The sequence below is a fragment of the Camelus ferus genome, chromosome 1 (assembly GCF_009834535.1).
Source record: "Camelus ferus isolate YT-003-E chromosome 1, BCGSAC_Cfer_1.0, whole genome shotgun sequence".
Lineage (NCBI taxonomy): Eukaryota > Metazoa > Chordata > Mammalia > Artiodactyla > Camelidae > Camelus > Camelus ferus.
This window is the reverse complement of record NC_045696.1, coordinates 107,657,182-107,673,545: the sequence shown is the minus strand read 5'-3', so window position 1 is coordinate 107,673,545 and position 16,364 is coordinate 107,657,182. Positions and strand designations below refer to the sequence as shown.

General features: G+C 33.3%; 1 protein-coding gene across 1 annotated transcript in view; it reads right to left on the bottom strand.

Moving 5' to 3' along the window:
• The window catches only part of STAG1 (stromal antigen 1), a 327,021-nt gene that overhangs the window by 18,050 nt on the left and 292,607 nt on the right, over window positions 1-16,364 (bottom strand). Inside the window, exons 23-27 of the mRNA XM_032487978.1 lie at window positions 11,202-11,294; window positions 9,043-9,217; window positions 7,210-7,349; window positions 4,340-4,441; window positions 1,465-1,613 (exon numbers count right to left, since the gene is read on the bottom strand). Of these exons, the coding sequence (XP_032343869.1) occupies window positions 1,465-1,613; window positions 4,340-4,441; window positions 7,210-7,349; window positions 9,043-9,217; window positions 11,202-11,294 (659 nt within the window). The remainder of the gene's footprint in view (window positions 1-1,464; window positions 1,614-4,339; window positions 4,442-7,209; window positions 7,350-9,042; window positions 9,218-11,201; window positions 11,295-16,364) is intronic.

The window sequence follows — 16,364 nt, the reverse complement described above, 5'->3', positions numbered from 1 at the left end:
TGCAGCTTGTACAGCTTCCCCAACACCACTTGCTGAAGAGACTGTCTTTTCTTCATTGCATATTCTTGCCTCTTTTGTTGAAGATTAATTGGCCATAGGTGAGTGGGTTTATTTTTGGGCTCTCTATTCTGTTCCATTGATCCATAACAATACCACACTGCTTTGATTACTGTATCTTTGTAGTATTATCTGAAGTCTGGGAGGGTTATGCCTCCAGCTTTGTTCCCTTTCCTCAGGATTGCTGTGGCCATTCTTAGTCTCATATGGTTCCATGTAAATTTTAGCAGTATCTGTCCTAGTTCTATGAAAAATGACATGGGTAATTTGACAGGAATCACATTGAATTTGTAGATTGCTTTCGGTAATATGGCCATTTTAACAATATTAATTCTTCCAATCCAAGAGCATGGGATAGCTTTCCATTTCTTTGAATCATAATTTCCTTTTCCTTTATCAATGTTTTATAGTTCCTCCTTGGTCAGGTTTATTCCTAGGTATTTTATCACTTTTTTGATGTGATTTAAAAAATGGATTTTCTTTTTTACTTTTCCTTTCTGATATTTCATTGTTAGTATAAATAAATGCAACAGATTTCTGTATGTTAACCTTGTATCCTGCTACCTTGCAGGATTCATTTATCAGTTCTAGTAGTTTTGTGTGAAGGCTTTAGGGTTCTATATATATGTTCTACATATTATGTCATCCACATATTATGACAGTTTTACCTCTTCCCTTCCAATATGGATACCTTTTATTTACTTATTTTTTCTTGTCTGATTGCTGTGGTAAGAAGTGGTGAGAGTGGGCATCTTTGTCTTGTTCCAGATTTTAGCAGGAAGGCTTTCAGCTTTTCATCATTGAGTATTATATCGGCTGTGGGTTTGTCATTAATAGCTTTTATTATATTGAGTTATGGTCCCTCTATACTTACTTTGGTAAGAGTTTTTATCATGAATGTATGTTGAAATTTATCAATGCTTTTTCTGCACCTATTGAGATGATCATGTTTTTGACTTTTCTTTTGTTGATGTGGTGTATTACATTGATTGATTTGCATATGTTGACCCATCCTTGTAACCCTGGGGTGAATCCTACTTGATCATGGTATATGATATCTTTTTTATGTGTTGTTGGATTTGATTTGCTAATACTTTTTTTGATAATTTTTGCAGTGTTTTTAAAACCTTTGTCTCCCAGGACATTTTCTCACTGACAGACCAGACAAAGAATATTTGATTAAAACTTCCCTTTTTTATAAGATGAAAAAAATGGGTGATGTAAATAAGTATTTTTCAAATTAAACAGACCCTTCTAGTGAGATCACTAGATTAGATAGTCTCTAAAATTCTTATAACCTGAGAATTCTAAAACTTGTCACTTTAAAAATTAGTCAAATAAATGTTATTTTAGTTAAATTACAGTAAACCAGATTGTAATAAACCAGTGTTTATTTAGATCACTCACTTGTGAAGTGTGGCAACTGCTTCTCGTGTCTTGATCTGGTCCAATCCAAATGTAAGTGCAAAGCGACGTGCCAATTCTTTAATGCCACTGACATGGGCAGATGTCCTATCTAGGTTGGGACCTTGCTCTTGAACAAGTTCATTGAACAACTGGTACAAAGAAAAAGAGTAAAAAACCTATAGCTAAGAAGTATTTATTTATTATTAGAATAAGTAATATAATTTAAAAGTATTTAAAAGGCATATGGTAAAATATATATCCCTCCTTGTACTAACTGTAGCTACAGTGTTCCCCTTTTAAGTCACCTACTATTACTACTTTCTTGAGCTCATTTTCATGCTAACTGTGTGATTAAACGCAAACAAGAATTTCTTTCTTTCTTCCTTCCTTTTTTTTTTTTAACCAAAAAGGAATGCACTTTAGGTTGGGAAAAACAAATATGTTTACAGAAACACAGTATGTATTCATAAACATTTATATATTCCTTTTATTGTTTTCACAGGAATGGTAATATATGAAATACAGGGTTCAGAACTTTGTTTTTTTCACTTATTATCTTAGACAAGAACATTATGTAAGAGAAGACCATTTAGATTTACGGGGTGATTTTTCTCACCCAGTAACAAAATACACAAAAAAGTTCTTAAACTGAGTGGAGGGGTTTTTATAACTTACATACACATTACGTATATTGTGTCAAAATAACAACAAAAACAAAACCCTGGAGTACTAAAGAATATAAAAGCAATCACCATTCTGCCACCAAAGTTAGACACTTACATGCATTTGTATACATTTGTCTTCCCTATTATGAGAGATGAACAGTTCAAGCTCTCATCTAAAGCCACTCCTTCTGTATATACTGAATCTCAGTATCTTTTACCTACTCAGTAATTTTGCTCCTGTACTACCACTTTCTCCTGCATCATTAACTACTCCTTCTCTGTTACATGCATGCACCTTAAAAAGCAAACAACCGTAACTTCTCAACTCCATCTCCTCTGCCAGCTACCAATGCATTTTTCCCATTCTCTTCATGGCAAAGATCCTGAGAAGCATTGTTTACATTTGTTTTCTTCACTTCCTCATCTCCCAATCTCTCAGTTAACTCTAATCACACCACTTCATTGAAATAGCTCTTGTCTTCTACTATGTCGTCTACCTTTTTGGTTTTCTTTAGCATTAGATTGGCCTGAAGTACTGTGCCATGATTGGAAACTGCACTTCTTCCAGAGATTTTCAAATTTATTGACAGGTAATTGTTTATAAATTCTTAAACTTTAAAATGTTTTTACAGATAATTGTAAATAGCCTTAAACTTTAAAAATGAATAGAAAGAATACATTTCACTGTACAAGATTCAAAGAATATCAAAGTAAAAGTTCTCTTTTCTCTTTCCCACTATATAGCATCTTCTCTCCAAAGGTAAACAATGCTAAAGTTTAAAAGTCTTCTAGATCAATTTAGATATATTAATATAAAGTTTTAATTTTTACATAAATGGTACTGTACTACATATTTTGTCCTGAAACTTACTACTTTTCACTTACTATTTTGTCTTAAAAATCTTTTAGCTACTTCAAAGTATCAATTCATTTAATCATTTCTCTGTTGATGGACATTTAGATTACTTCCAATTTTGCAATATAACAAAGAATGCTGCAGTAAAACATTTTTTACATATACATCTTTGTGCAAACCTGCATGTATCTACGTAGATACCTAAGTAGCAAAAAAACTGGTTTGAAGGGAATGTAGATCTTAAATTTTGAAATATGTTGCCAAATTATATTCCAAGAAGGTAAGAGCAATTGTTTTCACAAGGGACCTTTTCTTGCCACATTTTAACAATCACTGGTATTATCAATCATTCACCAATCTGTTCAGCAGTAATAATAAATGTCTCCTTGTTTCAATGTGTATTACATTAATTAATGAAGTTATGCTTCTTCTCATATGTTTACTGGTTTTTAAGACTTCCTCTTCTAAAAAGTGGCTTTCCATTTGCTTACTTTTGTATGATGTTTATTCACCTTTGTTACTGATTTGTAGGATTTGTGATATATGATTAAAAATATTTTCCCACAATCTGTCATTTGTTTTTTCATTTTGTTCAGAGTGCTGATAGATGTTTGTATCTATTAAAGTTTATGTATATCATCAATTTTTTTATTTTGTGGCTTCTCTCCTTAGTGAAGAGTTCTCTACTCCAGGATATAAATATATCCTTTTATTTTCTTATAAACTTTTAATTTTTTAACATTTATATATAATCCACCTAGTAGTTAAGTTGGGTACATGTTAGGTAGGGTTACAAAGTTATTTTTCCAAACACACTGTCAATGGACCCATCACCATTTTTTTAAATAGGCCCAAACCTTTCCCCACTGATTTGAAATCAGACCTTTATCATAGAACTACATATATACATACATATCTATAGCCATCCTCCCCAACCCCACTAATCTTTATATTAACACTAGGCATTTACTAGGAATCCTTTTAGGCAATATATGTGACATATTTTCTTATTTGGATACTACTGTTGCCCCTTCTGTCATTAAACACTTTTAAAATGCATTTTTATATTTTTCTTTTAAAATGGTTACTTTTTAATATCCAGTTTGGCATTTCATCTGGTCTAAGAGTAGACCACCTTAGGATTTCATCTATTTGAAATGGGAATTACAGGATTATCTTCCAAAAGAAAAGACATGTAAACAAGTTTTGTACCAGAAAGTATCCACAGTAATGCACTGATATAACGGCCTAATTTAAATGAGGTAAGATACCTAGCACATAATAAGTACATGGAAATGCTCAATAATAATAATAATAATTCTACTCTAGATCTCTTTCTTTTCAAATTTCTTACCTGCTGTAAACTGAGAATGAGGGTCTTGGCACACTGAATTTTATCAATCTGCCTGGTTTTACTCAGTGTTTCCTTAATGATATCACCATAGTCATTGTAATACTGTGGGGCAAGAAAGAAAACAGCTTTAAAACTGTTGAAATTTCATGAGGTAAAGAATAGGTTAGTGAAAGAAATGGAAAGGTGAGTACACGGGTGTTTAATTTTTCATCTTAAACCTAATGAGGTTAAAAAGGTATTGTCTAAAATTAAAGAATACACATTTGGTATTTAAGATTATGAAATAAATAATAAAAAACCCAAGAAACTAGGAATTTCGAGAGAAGAGGAAGTAATACAGGTGAATAAAATTCCTCATTCTTTACAACATGGATTGAACAGTCACCATTTAAAAGGTAACAAATCAAGAAACAGAACTTTGATAGCAACTTCTGGAAAAACTAAGACCAGACAGTTAAAATTGCTTCCTTCTGGGGAGTGGGCCTAAATAAGGGGAAGGGCAGGTTAGAGTAACAGACTTAACTTTTCATTTAATACTTTTGCATACTATCTCATTTCCCCCCACAACATGGCCTATATTATACTATTACAATATAAAAAGTAAAAACACCGACTTCGATAGTGATTGAGAATGATTCAACTAATTTCTTTATAACTCAAATTTTTGACATAGAATTTAAAGAATTTTCCTTGTGAGTAAGTAATTAGGAGAAACTTTATTTGAAACCATTAAACCTGGATGTTATTTCCAAGGTAAAGCCTAAAACCTATAACCTATGTAAAGATGTGACTATATTAGCCTGACCCTGGATTTTTATAATATTCAAAAAGATGAGTATGCTTCCATGATGTGATGTGTGAAAAAAAGAAAATATCTCAAAAGAATCATCCTTTTGGTACAATTAAAAATTATCTCAATGCAGAAAAAAAGAGAAAGATATATGCAAGCACTAAAGTGGTCAACAGGCAGATCAACAATAAATTCAGAGTTTTAATGATCACATAAAGAAGTGAGGCAAAAAGCCAAACAGCCAAGAATATATAACAAAGAGCTGTAAACAACTATTAAAATGCAAACAAAAAGATTAAAGTGTATAATGAACAAAGATGTGTAAAAATTGCAAAGGATGATAAAAGGTTTGGATAAAGCTCATTTCTTGAAACCAATGCAGTATTGTCAAGGAATGATAAGGAAAAAAACTCGGTAAAGCTCATATTCATCCAACCAAACCCTGTTTAGACTTCTGGAAGCCTTCTCTGGTTCCTCACTTAAGTCAGTCTCTCTCTCTGTTGCTTGCTTTGTAATTTGTACATCTATCACTACAATAATCATGCTGAGGCTCTATGGTCCAGTGCAAAGAGCTCAGCTTTAAAGCTAGACAACTTAAAATCAGATGCCAGTTTTTGCTCCTTTAATAGTAGCGTGACCTTGGAAAGTTATTTAATCTCACTGAGCTTTAATTTCCTTATCCGTAAATATTTTTTCCTACCTCCCAGGGTTACTGTAATCAACAAAGTAATGTAAAAACCTTAGAACAGTATCTCAAATATAAATGGCATAACACATAGGCAGCTATTCATTATTAGAAAGTTTCTTTTTATTATGTTTACATATCAGTTTCTCTGTTAATCTGTAACCTCCTTAGCGCAGAAATCATGCCTTAATTCTCTTGCTACTAACACAGTGCTCATCACATTGCAATTGTTCAGCAAAATATGATGAATGTTACCATGTCATAACTAGAATTGTTATTTCACTTATTATTGCCTAAACATAAATAAATATACAAGTGAATCAGTAACATACACAATATTCTGAACAGAAATACAATACTGTCTCTGACATGAGAACAAGGTAAAAATACATAAACTGAGAAGTGTGCCTATTAGGCTATATCATAAAGATTTTTGAGCACTGGTTTAATTGAGGTTCAGGAACAAAATGGAGCTCATGGAAAGGAACACAGTCAGGAAGGTGAGTACCTACCAAAAATCCTGTCATATGAAGAATGGTTTGAAACCCTTTGACATCTCCTTACTTCTCTCAGGAAAAAATTCCTAATTTCTCACACAGCACATAAGGTCTAACCTGTCAGCTTCTTTAAATATTGTCTCTGATTCCATTCTCATAAACAATCTACGTTCCTATACCAAATTACCTGCATTTCCCCTACAATTCCTATTCCTTTGTGTCTTCATATGTGAGGTTCAACCTGCCTACATATCCTCTCACTACTTCTTTGCTTGACTGACTAATTTATGTTTATTACCTCAGACTTAGTTCAGAAGTCACTTCTAAGCAGTTTTCATTAATCCTCATATTTCTTAAAAGTTGGGTATCTGATTTACATATTTTCAGGAATCCCTATAGATACCTCGATTACACTGCATAAATGCAATTATCTAATTATTTGACTATCTCCAGCTTTAGACCACTTTGAAGCAGGAAGTTAAAAAAATCTTTGTAACTTTAGTGCCTCGCAGGTGGCATGGTACACAGTAGGCATACTTATAAATCTATCTGAAGAGATGTCTTAGGGAAGATAGATTAGCTTTCTTCATAAGAAGAGTCCATGGCCTCATGAAAGTAAAAAGGCATTCTTTCATATAAATATAAGGAACTCCTACCTTATGGAATTGATATAATGGTACAGAGTGATAAAAAGTTATATAAAATAAGAGAAATTTTAAATATATCAAAACATCAATAAATCACAGGTAAACGCTGCCAATTTTAGCTTACGTCATCATCCTTTCATTTTTAATTGAAAACTTATCTGCCACTTAGGTGGAAGAAGAAAAATAAGAATATGAAACTATATTATCTTAATAAATACCCTTACCCATAAAAAAAGAATATGAAACTATACCTTCATGTAGTGTTTAAAGATGTCTGCAGCTGCATGCATGTCAACAATATCATAAATGATAAGTTTGCTGAAGGCAGCAAGTAGATTCCTTCTCTTATGTAAGGCCTCAATTTTATTAGCTTCATCTTCTTCATCACCCTCTAACCACAGAAAACAAATTAGTTATGAACTATGGCCCTTTATCCAAATGATCTACGTAATAAAAACCCAGCTTATAACTTTACAAATAGATACAATTCAATGTTAGAAGGGATAAAAACTCTGAGTTCTACTGATTATTTTATGGTACTATATTTAGTCACGCATTTCTTGAACACTTAGTGGGCACTAAGGTTCCTATATTCTAGGAGACTGTCGTAACAAAGACTGAGTAAGATAAGCAAACCATATATAGATTTTTTTCTGATACTTTTGTCATAATATGGTTGTCTGTTTACCTTAAAAATGCTGTCTTTTTGTTTTCAATATTCCTTATGTGCTAATATATTTCCACAGAAAAGAAATTTCTGGAAATTTTTAAGACATAGCGGGAAAGTTTTCTTTTAGATAAATATACAGGGAGTAATGGAAACTACATGGAGAAGTTAGTTTTCAGTTCTTGTCCTAAACATGGTTACAACTGTAAGCTGAGAAATGAAGTATATTTTGTAAACCATGTTATGTACATATACATTTTTTAAAAACACTTTATCAAATACTTTCAAAACAAGTAGTGTTTATTCCTCATTTTAAAGATTCTCAGGCACTCTTGCTTTATTTGTTTCTAATCCTAAGAAGATTTTATCGTTTGAGGCCTTGTGGAGAAATTTAACACATTTGCTTCAGGCTCTGTATTGACCCTCTTATGTCTTGGCCCGCCTTTTATTAGGGACAGTGTTCTCTTCTTCCCTTCTTCACATGTGTATATATTCATTAAAAAATTACTCTCAACTTCTCTCTTCCTTTTCTACTAACTGGTCCTGCTGTGAAGTATTAATGCTTTGAGAAGTTAGAAATCTGTTTGCTTAAGACAAGTAGCAGGTAAATTTGATCTCCTGAGATTAATATGGACTCATAATAAAGACACTTTGTTTCACAGTCCGGTATCTTCTAAAATGTCCTGTAGAAGAACATTCTAATAGCACCAAATAGATCTGTAAATCTGATAGGTCACACATCTTACTTTACAGAGCTTTCAATATTCTATTTCACAAATAACCCATTCTATATAATATTTATATCCAGTCTAATTTTGTTAAGCTTTCATTCTGCAGGCTCAGCACAATTTTGACTGATGAGTTTGAAAACATTCTTTTAGCACTTAATATCTTAGAGTCATATTTTGTTAACTTCAGTAATGTATGATGGCCACTCACGAACAGAAAGGAACTCACTCTCTTCAGAAAAATTGTAAACCTGGATGTAGCTCAATTAGAAAAAACATCTATCCTACATACACATTTTACACATGTGGGAAACGACAAATGTGCACAATTATTCACTAGAGCATAGTTTTTAATGGCAGATTGGAAACTAGCCAAATGTCACTCAATATGAGATGAATAATATAAATTAAGCTGTATTTAAACAAAAAAAATACTATGTGGCTGTTAGAATAAGGGAGTTCTGTATATAGTGATGTGGTAAGACCTCTAAGGTACTATGTTAAAGGAGAGATACTTCACTGTGTATATTTTTATTCTTGTTGGTTTCTGAACTACATGAATGTATTATTAACTTATTTTTCACAAGAGAAATTTTAGTACATTTTAGGATTGAATTTGAATGTTTTTCTTTTATCTTTTGGAGTTGGTAAAACAAAATCAACATTGATAAGATGACAGCTTCAAATACCCATGCTCTGGTTCTCCTCATCTTGGTCAATGAAAACATGATCCATCACAAAACTGAGGAGTTCAGACTGAAGTCCTGTATCTGGATTAAACACCAAAGGCTGAAGGCCCTCCCTGCCACCTGTCATTAATTGGTGGCTAAAAATCATCAAAAGATCACAGAGTAACATGAAAGCCTGGAATGCAAAAGAAATTCATTAGTAAAACATTGTACAAATATAGCTATAACTACAAATAGATGCTAATGAAAATATATTAAATTACATACGGTTCATTAACAGTATCATAATAGAAATCCTGAGTACTTAAATTGTAGCTACTTAATTTTCAAACATAATAAAATTATTTTTCTCATTGCACACTAGTCATATTTAAGACTCCCCACTCTCCTAAATAGAACCTATTTCTTTCACTTGGCTGTATTAAAATAGGTTTAGAGGTTTTGACTTAAACTTAGAAAAAATGAGTTAAACTCAACTCTGGAAACACAAAATTGAAATAATGAATTAATCACAGGTTAGAAATCAATCATATACTGCTTAATCAAAAAATAACCATAAATCTTAAGACAAACTGTCTAATTCAACAAATTACAATGTAGTACTTTAAATCTGTAAGGTACTATTTTGGATTCTTCTGAAAAAATCTAATGTAATACAAAATTTGGAACAGTAGGTTAAAACTGAATTCAAGATCATTCACATTAAGAATCAGTAACTAAAAGCTTCCCAAGAAATGTTATTGCATATAGTAACTTTCAGTACATATCCCCATAGAGAAAAGTATGATTATGTTCTAAATTTATCCTATTAAATGGATGTTATAAAATAAACCTGTGACATCAATTTACTGAAATTGAAAGATTTTCTTATGGAATAAATGAGGGCTTTGATACCTCAAAACAATCCACTCATTTCCCTCTAAAAATTTATTCTATGGGAAAACACAATTTTGGTATGTATTTGAAGATGGTATGTAATACGTGGCTGTTCACCTTCAGCGAGAATCATGGCAGTTCATGCTCTAAGTACACGATCATGAATACATAAATTTAGAGTCACTTGAAAAGAGGAGAGCATAAAGGGATCCAGAGAAATATATTTTTTTAAACTGAGGCTGTACTTCTGGATGTCACCAAACAGTGACGATGCAGAAACACAAGTTTTTGGTTTAAATGTGCTGAGCTAGGTACTTTGAGACAGTGCTGGTTGAGTTCAAAATGTTCAGAGAATAAGGTTTAGGAAAGACCATCTCTGCTTAATAAAGAAAACTTAATAAAGAAAAGACCTGTGATAATCTATTTGTAAGAAGAGACAGCAAAGGGTAAGTGCTATTGTACTAACTAGATACAGACTGTTTTTCTAGCCCAACATCATAATAAAATATAGAACGGAAAGGGTAAAAGTACTTTTATATAAAAGTACTTCCTAATAGAATAGTATATTTAAATTGTTTACAAAATTACGTCATGAAAATGATACCGCTTTGGGCTCCACTTTGACTCTCTTTGGACTACACCCCTCCCCAAGGAGTGAGGAAGCAGTCTGTTGGACCAATGGAATTTGCTCACCTGCATCCCTACTTCTACACCACTGTCCAGGCATAGGGATTCAGGAATTCCTTGCCTTAACAGACCTGATTCTGCTCTCAGAGGCTGCACAGGCCTCTCCCTTAGGCACTCTGCATCCCCCGTGTGTACTCCTAGGCCCCAGTGTAGTCAAGGAGCAGCTGTTTGAGGGAGTGATGCTGACAGAGTTTGGACAGGTGGGCTGAACTGTTCACATGTGACATGTGGGCAGTTCCTCCTGGTGTGGGAAAAGAGCTAAAGGTGAGATGAGAAGAAGGCAGGCCACATGACAGCTCCCCAACCCTCCAAATTCTGGCACAGAAGTCTTAAAAATCAAGAATCTACATCTGAACCTGGGCTTCCAGGCCATTATGACAGTATACTTGTCAAGGTACAAAGACTTATAACACGTTTGTTAGCTGCTTTATAATTTAAATATTTAGATATCTATACTCTTGTCCCAGGTCCCAAAAATGTTAGAAACAGACCTTCATGCTAAGAAGTGCTATAAAAAATTGAAGATCATCTTCTCTCTGTTCTTCAATGCATTTTGAGTTATTTTTATTGAAAGCTCTTAACTGATAATTTCTTACCTGTTCCTTCACTGGAGTATTAACATTAGATAGGCACTGTTGGCAAACAGCCAAAAAGGATTTCACTGTTTTCCTCAAAACCAACAAATCGTCCTGTAAGACACATTCAAATTTGCAAGCATGAAATATAGTACCCCAGAAAACTGATTCAGAAGAAATAATAAATGGAAAATAAGTCAAATTAGCTTCTTGTTAAGGAAATTCATAAAACCAAATTCACTGTTGGGAACCAAGTCATACAGTTATTTCCTAGTTCTCCTAATGGAAGGGTCAGCGAAACTAATAATCCCAAATAGTTCTATTTAGCTTTGGAATGCTCAGTATGATTTCCTCCAACATATTTTCCTTTATAAATATGGTTTACTTAGGCTGATACTAAAATTGTTAGTCATTCCTATAACAAATACTAGCTGGTAGTAGAGTGAGGGAGCATGCTGAAAAAATCAATTAAGCAACAAACGTGTACTGAATTTCTCTCATGTTCTCAGCACTCTGCAAAATGTCTAGGGGAAAAAGAACTTTAAGATAGTGTCCATGTCCTCAAAGAGTTAACATCTTAGTAGGGAGTTAGACCAATTAGAGTAATTAAGTGTTCAATTATTTTGTATTAACTCTAACGGTAGCAGACAGAGCAGAGCTGGAGGGAGCTTCATAGGAAGATAATTTTTCATGTAAGGTGAGTGAATAGGATTTAATTAGATGGCCATATAATATTTGATATGAAACATCTGAAAAGTATAAAAGGAAATTTAAATTTATTAAGCATCTATAATGTGCCAGGTACTGGTTTGAGAACTGTTATATTAATTTATTATTTACATTGATTAGAAGTAGTTATTATTAGCAAGGGTTTGAAACCAGGACTGATTGATATCAGAGCTCTTATTCTTCTCATTGACTAATGACCAAGATGCCGGCAGGTAATTCAGTATTATATTCATATTTAAAACAATAATGAAGAGTAATTAAATGAGCACAGGCTGATGTAGAAATCACTTTTAAAAAGTACTCTATGAAACTAAAATTTAAGCTACTCTATTTTGTACAGATGACAGTACTTAATTCTTTTTGGGATCTTTACACCCCAAATAATGATACTTAAAAATTATAAATATATCCTCTAACTAAAATTAGTGCAGTATTCAGAAGAAGGAATAAGCTTCTATTGTGCAGAGTAGTAAAAAGGACACTGCCTGCAGAACTTTTAATGTTCCTGAAGATGAACTTCCAATAACCAAGCCTCAGCACTCCCTGCCCTTCTTTAATTTCAAAGATTCACAATGCACTAGGGGAAGGAGACAAGAGAACAGGCAGCTGCAATAGGATGTAAGGAGTGCTATGTTGGAAAGCCTAACCAAGAGTCAAAGGTAGTCACAGAAGGGTTCCCAAAGGGACATATAAGCGGAGTTCTAAACAACAACTAAAAATGACCGACCTGTAAGGAAAGGTGTTTCAGAGGGCACAGAATGTTCAAAAGCCTGGCGGTGCTTTTGAGAGACTGTTAGTTCACTATAGCTGGGGTATAAATAGAGGGAAGAGTGGTGAGAGAAAAGCGGAAGAGTAAAAGAGGATCCATTTCTACTAAAAGGGAAGACTTTAAAATGCCATGTTAAATCATTTGGCCATTATCCTGATGAAAATAAGGAACTACTGAATAAGGATTTTTATCAGGAAAGTGCTCAAATTTAAAGAATCATATTCTAGGCAGAAGGGAGAATGATGTAGAATAGGGAGACTAGTTAATAGTAAAAAAAACCTGCTGAGGGCTTATTATATAGCAAATACTATGTTCTAAGGGCCATAAATTTAAGTCTCACAATCATGCTATGAAGTAAGTGGTGATATGCCTATTTTACAGATGAGGAAACTGAAGTTCAGAGAACATACAGATTCTAAGAGACAGGGTAAGGATCCAAAACTAGGGTTATTTGACTCTGAAGCCCATACTCCTAATCATTATACTTCTGCACATATGAACAAAAGCCAAAGACATAATCTAAGATGAGGGCCTGAAAATAAAATACTGGCAGTAAAGATATAAACAGAGTGAAAAGAAATTTAAGCAGCAGAATGGACAGAATTCAGGAACTAATCAGAACAGGGGATGCTGATGTTAATCCTAAATTTCCAGGTAATTGCCAACTAGATGGATTATAGTATAAGTCATGGAAACAGTTAACATAGAAACAAATGCTAAGGTGACACCTTTAGAGATGATGATCTGAGAACCCTGAAAGATATCCAATTGGAGATGTCTAGTAGGCAGCTGGATGAGTTCAAAGTCCATGGAAAAGAATTTGAGCAAGAATAGAGATTTGGGAGTCCGAGGCATTTAGATGGCAACAGAAGCAATGGAAGTAGATGAGATTATTCAAGAAGAACATGTAAAGAAGGCTGACAAAAGTATCCTGGGGAACACCAATATTTAACAGATGGATGAGAAAGAAAATCATATGAGGAAATAGAAATGGTCTGAAAAGTAGAAATAAAACCAGAATATGGCATCCCACAGGTAATGAAACAAAGTATTTTAAAATGAAGGGAATAGTTTAACAATGACAAATGCCACTAAGACAAAAGACAAGATAAGGATTAGAAAGTATTCCAAGGATAAAGCAACCGAGGTTGAGAGAAATCTTGGGGAGAACACTTTCAACAGAATTAAAAGGTCTAAAGTCAAACTGCAATGGGTTGAAAGGAAGATAAGGAAGACGGCAACTCTTTCAAAAAAGTTTGTAAAGAGTCAGAGAAAAATAGGATGGCTGCTAGAGAGGTCTTCTGGGGTGTTTGTTGATCTTTTTAATAGAAAATATTGGAGAATGCTGAATAAATAACTGAAAGAAAAACAAAATGCAGGGCATACTACTAACTAGCTATGTGATCTTAGAGAAATTATTTTATATCTCAGGATTGCAGATTTTAAAAATCTATAGACAAGAGGGTTGAACTATGTGTTCTCTGAGATTCTATGGCATTCTATGATTCTGTTGAATTAATCCTAGGCACTCAAATGAGAACACAGAGGTGCTACCTGGTAAACGTCATATTCAAAGGATGAATGTTCACTGTTCCACTGTCAGTACCTAGAACAGTGCTTGGCACAGAGTAGGTTTTCAGCAAATATTTGTTGAATGAAATCTAAGTATAACATAATACAGATGACACCACAATCCTAGGGACAAATATGTAATGTGTTCATTTTATCAAACAATAAATAGAGTCAAAAAGTGATGCTAGGAGTTTATTAATGTTCCTTTATTACCTTAAACTTCAGGTTTGTGTGCAATAAGAAGCAGTCTAGGGAATCAGCTATCTCTGGAATTGGAGGCAAGATTCCTTTAAAGGTCAATCATAAAATAAATGTGTCTCATGTAAAATGATTACTTGCCAACTCATCTGAAGAGCTGCAAATTTAACATCACAACTAAGTAAGGAACCTACTGATGAGCAATCAGCAGTAGCATTTTAGGAAGAAAGTGGAAATGGGAAGCAACCAAGGAAATAGAAGCTAAAGGCCTTCTTTAGCACTAGTTTAGCCTAGATTTGGATGCAACTTAAATACTGAGTGCTCAAGAAAGTTAATTTAATTGGAATTAGTTAGATTTCACTGAGAAAAATATAAATACCAATAGGTTTAGGTAAATAGGCACAGATACTATATATTTAACAGCATTAGCTAATCTCATCTGGTAAATCCCTTTGAACAGCTGGAAATAGAATTTAGGTTCTTTTGGCTTTCAGAATATAGTACTTTATTCATCCTACAAACTACATTCTGCTGGCATCTTCTGCTACATAAAGTTACTATGGCACTTACTGTGTACCAGGAACTAATCTAAGCTTTTCATATATTAACTCAACTAATCCTCTCAACTGTGATGGGTACTGATATTATCACTCCCATTTTATACATGAAGAAACAGGCACAGAAATGTTAAATGCAGGCAAAGACACAGCTAGCAAGTGAAGGAGTAAATTAACCAGAGCAGTTTGCCTAGAATCTGTGCTCCTAATCATTTTGCTATGACTCTATAATGTGAAAAAAATAACATATTGAAGAAATTGGCAGCATTATGGAGGTAAGAAATTTGAAACTGAAATTACCCAAATATATTTATATATAAACAAAAATGCCAGTCAACTCAAAACACTGAAAAAGAAAAACCAAAGAACAAGGTATGCTAATTATTCTAAACTGCAATTTTAAGAAATTAGAATGTATAGACAGTGCCTCTAACACTTTGAACACAATGAAATTCTACTTAAATAGATTCTTTCTAGCTAGAGTACCTGAATTACAGGGATGCAAACTGAAGGCAAAGAGTAAAGAGTAATCTCCTCTCTCAGTCATATAAGGTATATAAAGACTAAGTATACGATGCTTCATTTCAAATGCTTTTTCCTAAATGAAACTAGTATTTCCTCTTATTTTCAGAAAGCAGCTTGGCATAAAGAGCACTTTTTCCTAAAGTAGCTGTGGAAAGGAACTCGAATGGGTAGGTGGTAAGATTACACGGAGATTTAAATTATACTATCTTGGTTATATTCTTTTGTATCCATTTTGCAAGCTGTTTCACTAGCTCAACTTTATTTTTTGCTTCCCTGTAGATCTAGCGAAATCAAGAATTAGAAGAATGAAAATTGATACGCTCAAATGTGAAAGATCTAACATAGTTTTAGTTTTTCAGTGATCTATTGACCAAAAAAAAAAAAAAAAAAAAAAAAAAAAAAAGAGAGAGAGAGAGAGAGAGAGAGAGAAATTTCTCTTAATGAGTTATAAGACGATATTTTAAAAATATATCCTGGTCAGCAAAATCTCAACAGTGAAGACCCCAAATAAGGCTGCCATAATTAAGATGGTGAATTTATCATGTTAGCTATATTAGTTTTCTTGAAGGTACAAAGGCTCAGACTTGACCTACCCTAACATCTTGGGAAGAAAAACAGATCCTAAATGTAGATTGCTACAATTATAGTCAGTGAGGAAAGAGAAGACTTTAATCCCTTAACATACAAAACACGTGCAGATTTTAAATGGGTGATTCCTTTTCATTTTTATGTGTCTAGAGGAAGACTAAATTTAACTGTCCTTTTATCCACAACTATGAAATTAAGATAATAATTAGATAATAATTAAGATAACATCCAGAAACTGCACCCATG